General features: G+C 36.6%; 1 protein-coding gene across 1 annotated transcript; it reads right to left on the bottom strand.

Moving 5' to 3' along the window:
• Window positions 1-225: 225 nt before the first annotated feature.
• Window positions 226-1,662, bottom strand: LOC111512534 (F-box and leucine-rich repeat protein 13-like). Its single transcript, XM_023168673.2, has one exon. It carries the CDS (start codon window positions 1,609-1,611, stop codon window positions 304-306), a length of 1,308 nt encoding a protein of 435 aa, XP_023024441.2. The 5' UTR covers window positions 1,612-1,662; the 3' UTR covers window positions 226-303.
• Window positions 1,663-8,772: the final 7,110 nt, after the last annotated feature.

Below are 8,772 nucleotides of genomic sequence, written 5' to 3'. Positions count from 1 at the left end.
ATTATTATTTTAAGAATAAACTTATTGTTATTCAAACTTATCATGAAAAATAGGTTTTTGTTACTCATAACAAGCATAAGTAGTTTGATCAATATCGACAACATAATTGTGAGATACTCGGAAACGAAGCAACTTAGAACACGTTCATATGAACTTTCATCATAAAATATGACAAATAATCACCACCATTTGAGGTACCCCTGTATAATCACAATATGATATTTAATATTCTGAAAGTGCTAGTCATATTACCTAATTAGAACTCATCCACTGAATGAAATTGATATACACTGATATACACAGTCAAGGTTTCAGGAACAAATAGTTTTCAACTGATTTATTCACATTGAAATTCAAAATATTTTTATTGTACTCAGACTCACAAATTCTGACGAGAACTTCTGAATTCTGTTTCTTCATGAGATTAGCCAATAGTTTCAGATTTTTGCAATCATTTATGTAGATAAATTTCATTTTTTCCACTGGCGGGGAATTATTTAATTTCAAATCAACGCAGAACGCCACATTCAGTGTTTCAAGCAAGGGGCATTTTTTCAATAATAATTCCAACGAAGTTACTTTTTTACAGCTCCTCAATATGAGCGTTTTCAGTTGTACACAGCATTTTGCTACCGCTGTGATACCAACATCCCCTATTTTAGAGCATCCTGTGAAATCTAAAACTTCCAATTTCCTCATGACTTTTGCCCCTTTCTCGAAGAGGTTTTTCACCGCCATATCGTCGATCTGATGAGAGAATCTTATTTTCATAGATGTTAGATTCTTGATGGTTTTCCACAAATGCTGAAAATCATTTCCGTCGAAATTATAAGCATAGTTCAAACAGAGATAACGTAAATTTTTGCACCGCAAAATGGAGGCAAAACTGTAAGTGCAAAGAGTCGAGCAATCCAATGTGAGACTTGTAAGTCTCAGTGCTGTATGTGACAGAATGAAGTAGCAGTCTGCGTTATTGAGGCATATTTTGTTCACTGGTTTGAACGTGGATAAATGAAAACCGTTGAGTTTTTTGCAGTTCAGAATTATCGTCGTGATATTAGACGTTGTCAGGAAAGGATTTCCACTGAAATTTATACTCAACAAATTGTGTGCGGACGCAAGCTCTTCATAGAATATCAAGGCTTTGAATGGAGTGCCCTTCAGATCCAAAAACTCCAAATGAACACAGCTGAATATTAAATTCCTCAGAGAATCTTCATTTATTTGTGGACAGTTGCGTAGCGTGAGATATCTCAAGTTTTTAGAGCACCTACAAATCTGTCTTAGTACAACAACTGGTTCCATAATATCTTTAATAATTATTTTTTCCGCCTCATTGAACTGCCATATTTTATCGCAAATGAAGGATGTTTTCAGAGTCTTCCCAGAGAATGTGATAGTTTTCCAGAGGGCTGGGAGTTCAGCAACAGTTCTCCATTGCTGGCACACTGGTATTATGTATCTTTTCAGTTCATCTTCTTTGAAGTATGAAAATATTCTGAATAGTACTGATCGAGGTAAGTGGCCATATCCTTTCGGGTTTAGAATCAGTGAATCACTACTTTTTCTCAACGAATAATTGGCACAATTTTCTTCATGAACTGTATTCATTTTGCTGGAAATAAATATGTCATATTTTATTGTGACATTTGTCAGATGATACTTGTAACTACTTATCCTATGAAATAAATATTGAGCTTTAAAATTTCACAGGGTACAATGTATGGAAGCAAAAAAAAACCAAAAGAAACGAAACCAATGTTTTGACCCACGATTGTTTTATCGTGAGTATAAATGCTTAATGCACACAAGAATTACATTAACTCTTGTGAAAAGATAGGATAAAATTAATAACTGGCAAGATATACTGTAGACAAGACAAGATTTATTCTAACTGTACTCTTACAAGGTTTGAAACGTAATGAATTATTTTATAAAAGCAGTGTTTCACATCGGTAGTTGGAGAAGAGGTTCAACTTGGTAGGAAAGGTCAGATTAACATAGGTAGGAAAGGTCATAATAGCGGGTAAGTCGCAAGATAAGGGTCACAAGAATCGAAGACACAAAGAAACAATATCAAATTATTATATTATTATTGATGTCATTCACTTACCCGAACTATGATATGAGTACTAAATTTAAATTCATTGTTAATTTACACTTTCTTTAACTATATCTATTTATGTATTTGTTAAATATAGTATTATATATAATGTTTACTTACGGTGCAAATGAAGTTTTTATTATCATTATTATTTTCACTGTAGTGTGCGCTGGTCAGGCCCCATCCCCCCAAGCCCCGATACATTAGGGATGGCGCACCAGCATTATCAACCAAAGACCACTCCCCATACCGTGGGGTAAGTGATCATTAGGCCCGAGAATCATGTGCCCTGAGCCCTGTGGGTGCCCTGAGGGTAAGGATCGAATAGTTCTAATGAATTTGGCACTTTTCGTTCCCCACAACGATTTCAATATCCCTCGGAGCGTAGGGCAACACCGGTGTCTCGTCAATAACGTGAGAGTGCCGTAGATGGTAATATAGCACTCTTAGGGCCGCGTTATGTCAATGAATATAGGCCGAGCCCGCATATGCTGGACATGCTGATAGCCAGTGCATTAGGGTCTCTCGGGTGCCTCGGGCAGCCCTGCACCTTGTGTTGGGAACCTCTATACTCATCACGCGGCTGCGGTAGACTAAGGTCTTGAAAACACCATCCTGACAAGCCATGATGAACCCCTCAGTTTCCGACTTCAGCCCACTCGACCTGAGGAAAGCTGAAGTCAGGCGCTTTGATAAGCCACGGTCTTCAATGTTATTGAAAAACACCCAATGCATTGGCTTATCCTTGTGTTTCCGCAGAAGTGAGGTAATCTCTGCGGCTTTTATATGAGCTTTTTGCTGAACGGGTTCCACCTCGGTGACAGAGTTGTGATCATCTCGTTCAGTGTCGAAAACTAAAGCGAGTGCATCAGCTGCTCGGACGGCTGCCCTGAAGAGAAATGCTCCAGTTCCTGCTCTCTCATGGTCACGGACCATGCGGAGAAGGGGATCCAAATATTTGACAACTTTACAGGATATATCCAGTACCAATCTGTCATGTAGATACTCCAAACTCAAATGTCCACGACCTTCCTGTTGTCGGGGGAAGTACAACCGTGTGACGGACGAATTGGGATGCAAACTCCTATAGAGATGTATCATTTTTCGAGTCTTTACGTCGAGTTGATACAACTCCTCCCGAGTCCACTTCACTACTCCAAACGAGTAGAGTAAGATTGGAACGGCAAACATATTTTTTGCAGCAACTTTGTTATTCCCCAGTTCCGATAACCATATCTGTCGAAGTTTGTGCTGATACTTGTCGCGGAGAGAGTTCTTCACTGCTATTACCTCTTGTGAGTGGCGTTGTTCCACTCCGAGGTAAGTACACGTCTCTCCGGCATCCAGATGGTGAAGAATGCTTTCATCTACGAGCTGCACATCATCTCCGCAGTCCCTGCATTGTCATCTTTCAAGATGGATCATTGCACATTTGTCTATCCCGAATTTCATACCGATAGTAGGCGTGTACTTTTCCACCACCCTCAAGGACTGATGGATATCCTTCTCTCCAGTGGCATACAGTTTAAGATCATCCATAAAAAAGAAATGGGTGACCTTGTGCCTCCGGTTTCTGTGGGTGCCACAGTTGTACCTCTGAATATTTCTGAGCGCAACGGATAATGGCAATAGTGAGATGCAGAAGAGAAGTGGACTGAGGGAATCGCTCTGAAACACACCCCTTCTGAAAGTGACCGACCCTGTTTGGACTCTGGCTTGACCAGATGTTATGGTGAAGCGAGTTATCCAGAGTGGTATCAGTTGTTCAATGCATCTCACTATTTTATCGGGTACCTCAAGGCATCTGAGCAAATGCAAGATGAGCTCATGTGATATTCTATAAAATTCCTTACGGTAATCGATCCAGGCCATAGAGAGGTTACGCTTATATTGTATCAAGTCCTACGTTACACATCTATCGATGAGCAGGTTCTCTTTACATCCAGCGACTCCGTTCTTCGACCCTCTCTGCTCGTATATCCGTTCGAACACTCGGTTGACTGCGGTGAGTATTCGTGTGTATAATATGCTGTAAACAACTTATTACACGAATTCAAGCATGTTATTGGACTGTAATTCTTAGTAATCGACAAATCTCCACTTTTGGGTATAAGAACGGTCCGCCCCTCGACAAACCAATCCGAAATGGGCTGCTCTCCGTCCGGCCATGAGTTAAAAACTCTGGCCAGATGGCGGTGGGTGCTTGGTAGTTTTTTCCACCAATAAGGCTGAAATTTTGTATGTAGGTTCGCTTTATGTTGTAGATGTGCAATAGGAAATGATTTTCAAATATTTCAAACCGCGGGGAAAAAAGACGCATCCATAAAACAAAAGTATCTTTCCATCACTGTTTTTCCTTGAATTTCCGGTGTATGAATTTATATCTGCACTGCACCCGTGCGGAGCCGAAGCGAGTCGCTAGTTTTTTAATATCATTCAGAAGGTCAAACTGAAACACCTGAACCAAACATTCATCATGTAGCACCAGACATCGCTGTACCACAGATCTCAGTGGTACTCGGCTGCATCGTTTGAGGCATTTGCCCTTGAAGGACAACTGCGAGAACTGTTTATAATATACGTGAGCAAGGCTCACTTTCCCTAAATAGATGACACCTAGGAGATCGACAGGAAAATTGATTCAGGCCTTCACGGCAAAAATTTTCATTGTTACGATCTTCATTTGGGTTCGAAAGCGGTCGTGGTTTGGAACTGTATCATAACGTTTCGCCAGCACGAATGGCTGGCTTCTTCAGAGGCTAATATCTATATTTCAGAAACTTATAGTTCAATGTTTTCAGAAGAGATTCATTTCAGGAAATTGATAAAAAAACAGCAAATGAAATAGTATATATATATATATATATATTATACCTAAGGTGAGAAGTGAGCTATTATTTACCGAGCATTTTTATATCCTGAGGCGCGCAGCGCCGAGAGATATAATGCGCGAGGTGAATAATAGCTTTCTCAGCCGAAGTATATATAGATTTTTTTTCACTACTAACATTGATATATTAACAATTATAATTTTGACATTAGTAATTTTCTAACAATTTGTTGAATATATCGGAATATCAAATAGAGTGGAGCGTGTTTCTAATCAGACTGGCTTCATTTATGTAAACATTTGGTATGTATCAAATTTTGATATGAATCTAGGAAATATCTCATTGCATTTTTGATATATTTCAATGTTCCACTTCTCTCATCGCTTCTGTATGTTCAGAACTTAGAATTTCTCATTATAGTGAGTTGCATGTCAAATTGAAACGGTACCTACAGTTTCCATGTTGAATACGAGATGTCGATGATAAGCGCGCAACATCTACTTAGGCCATGAAAACGTTTGCCGGAGTTTCCATGACAATCACTGAACAATGATTATTATTGCTGTCAGTTTGCCAAATGCGGTTTCAATTCAAATTTAGATGTCATTTTGAAGTATGGGTGATTTAGAGATGATGTGTACCCCGCTGAAGTTAGAGTGGTGGCAGCTAGTATAAGTAGTGATTTATTGCCAGAAAAATCAAAGAGACTGTACATGAATGCATATAACTAACTGAAAACGTGGTGTGAAGAAAGGAAATTTGCTAAAGTAACAGAAAATATTTTATTAGCGTATTTCAAAGAGAAATCTGAAGGCAAAAAGGTATCGACATTGTGGGCAAATTATTCCATGCTAAAATCGACACTTGCAATAAGAGAAAATATTGACATTTCAAAAGTTTTTCAAGCTTGTAGCATTTTTAAAACGAAAAAACAATAATTATAAACCTAAGAAATCAAAAGTATTCACAAAGGAAGAAATTGACAAATTTATAGTTGAAGCTCCTGATGACGAATATTTATCAAAAAAAGGTATACTTTTTTATTATTAGATTGTGTTTAATTCTTCAATGGAATGATATTTAGGCTGTTATGGTAATTGGTGTTGCCGGTGCCTGCAGAACAGATGAATTATGCAATAATAAATGCTCCTAGACGATTCAGATGTTTGCGATGATATTATCATAATAAATATTCTTAATTCAAAGAACAGAACATCAAGGAAGTTTATTGTTGTTGAGCTACAATGGGTTAATGTTATTAAGAAATACTTAGCTTATAGGCCAACTGACATTACAAAACTATTTATTTTATACCTTAAAGGTAAACATATCGAACAAAATATTGGGCACAATACTATTAGTAAAGTACCATATGTCGTGGCTAATTATCTCAAATTAGAAAATCCTGAGTGTTTTACTGGTTATTAACTGAGACGTAGCTCGGCAACACTTCTCGCAGAAAACGGAGGAGACTTACTAAGCCTGAAACGGCACGGTGGGAGGAAGTCGGCTGCAGTGGCTGAAGGATATATAGAGGAAGCAATAGCTGATAAGAAAAGACTCGTCGAATTAGTGCAAAAATGTAATTTACCCAATGAAGCTTCAAAGTCAAGAAGCTGTTTCAGAAAACGTCCGTCTTGAAGATAATTTAGTGGGAAAAGGTAATGGATGCGTCCAAAATACGAGGAATGTTTGTAACCCAGAAGTGAATTCACCTGGTCTAAATGTTAGTTCCATCAATACTGGAAATGCTGGAATACACATGATTCGTCACAATTAATTATAATTTCAAATAATTTTCAAGACTGTTTCCAATGTTCAATTCTCTACTTCTAGTTGATAATTAAGTTAACAAAAGTTTCTGTGAATATCTTTGAAATTATAGAATTGTTCTCATTATTTACCTAGGTGTTTTTTTATTATCATTATTCACCAAGGGTGACAAATATTAATTCTCGTTAGGGGAATGGAGTAAATAATAGCAATTCTTCAGGTTAGTGGTGAAAAAAAGGATTTTATTCATTGGATATCATGTATGGAGAACCCATTCATTAGTGTTTCGCTATACAATAACTTCCTCAAGCGTAATATATGAGATATGTGAAGGATTTGGCCGATACTTTATGAAAATCCAAAACGAATTTGAGTTACTCTTCATTGTGAGATTTTCACTGAACAGTTTGAAAAACCGCAACACGTATGTATTCTGCTGTACGATGGCTACTTCAGACGTGTTCATATTCTCGAATGCATTTCTTATATAAATTCTTCTTGAAGTGGATTAGAAACATCAAACCTACTAAGTGATCCTTGGAATATCTTCGATAATTAATTTGTTTCGTTTGCAGAAATGCTCGTTTCTTTGAATAATTCAGAGAAAAACATCTGAAATTCCATTAATTCCCTCTCTCCTATGAACGACTCTTCAATCATATTCCTTCCTTCATTTCACGTTCTTTCACTCCGAACCTGCAGGCCCAGTAACTCAACCCACCTACGTCGATTTGAATATTAGAGTATCGAGCAGTTTCCATTATCAATATTGAATGGAAACCGAAAAACTTGCTGAATTGGTGAACAGCCTGGGGTCACACCAACGTCTTATAATAACGACATGATGAATTATTTTCTAGTAGAACTCACAAACTTTACCCTTGTGTCGTGGGAATTCATGAAATTGTATATGAGCTATCGAGTTCCCTCACAAAACATTTCTAATGAAATTGTGGTCGATAAATATTGAAGAATACTTTCAACTTCAGTAAACTCCTATGGAATCAATGTGAAATAAAAAACTCAAACTTTGCTTTTTATTGATTCGGTTACATCAAACGCCATATAGATGTTATTATACTTTCTGAAACATGGAATGTTGATGTGGTAAGTGACTTTTCTATTCCTAATTACACAATCTACTACAACGAATCAAAAAGAAATCAGAACGATGGGATAACAATTGGGATAACTGCGTCATATAGACCACCATCAACAAATATTCAGTTGTTCAAGAGGATTTCAAAGCATAATTCTCAACTTTGTCAAAGTGCGAAATTGAAATTTTCATGGGAGACATTAATATAAATTTGAATAACAAGATCTCAAACGAAGTCAATGATTATGTCAACATTTTAACAGAAAATGGTTATCTTTCATACACAAATGAATCAACTAGAGTAACCATTGAATCAAAGAGTAATCTGGATCACATTTTTGTTAGAAACTGTACAAACTCAGAAAATTATTCTTTCAACTCATCAATTTTATCGAAACCAGTCTATCTGATCATAACACAACTTCATTATGTATCCGCAACGTTGGTCAAAATAATAAAGCTTCACGAACCATACGGGAAAATATCACTATTAAAAATATTGACTATGAAAAATTAAAGGGTATCCTAACCAATGAAACATGGGCCGATGTTTTACAATGCGAAGATTCCCAAAGTTCATATGATAATTTTATCGACAAATTGAAGCAATATGTGAATATAACATCAAGTTATATCAAAAAATAGAAATTATAAACTTAAACCGTGGATAACTCGGGGTTTGATAAACTCGATAAAAAATAGAGACAATATGAATATAAGGTTGAAGAATAACTATTCAGATGAGTTCAAAAATGAATCTACAGAAAATAGAAATAAATTAAATAAATCAATTAAAACAACGAAAAATCAATATTACAAACAGAGGTTACATGAAAACTCAAGTTATTATAAAAAGACGTGGGAAATAATAAATGAAATCACCAATAAAACGGTAAAAAAAGAAACATTCACCTCTATCAATATGTCAGGTTCAAATGGTGAGGTTTTATCTAACAACAAGATGA

Source organism: Leptinotarsa decemlineata, unplaced genomic scaffold (genome assembly GCF_025532065.1).
Source record: "Leptinotarsa decemlineata unplaced genomic scaffold, Ldec_3_MD MMD2_tig00004307_RagTag_RagTag, whole genome shotgun sequence".
Taxonomy (NCBI): domain Eukaryota; kingdom Metazoa; phylum Arthropoda; class Insecta; order Coleoptera; family Chrysomelidae; genus Leptinotarsa; species Leptinotarsa decemlineata.
Note: the sequence above shows the minus strand (reverse complement) of the source record. Positions and strands in the feature narration are given on the sequence as shown.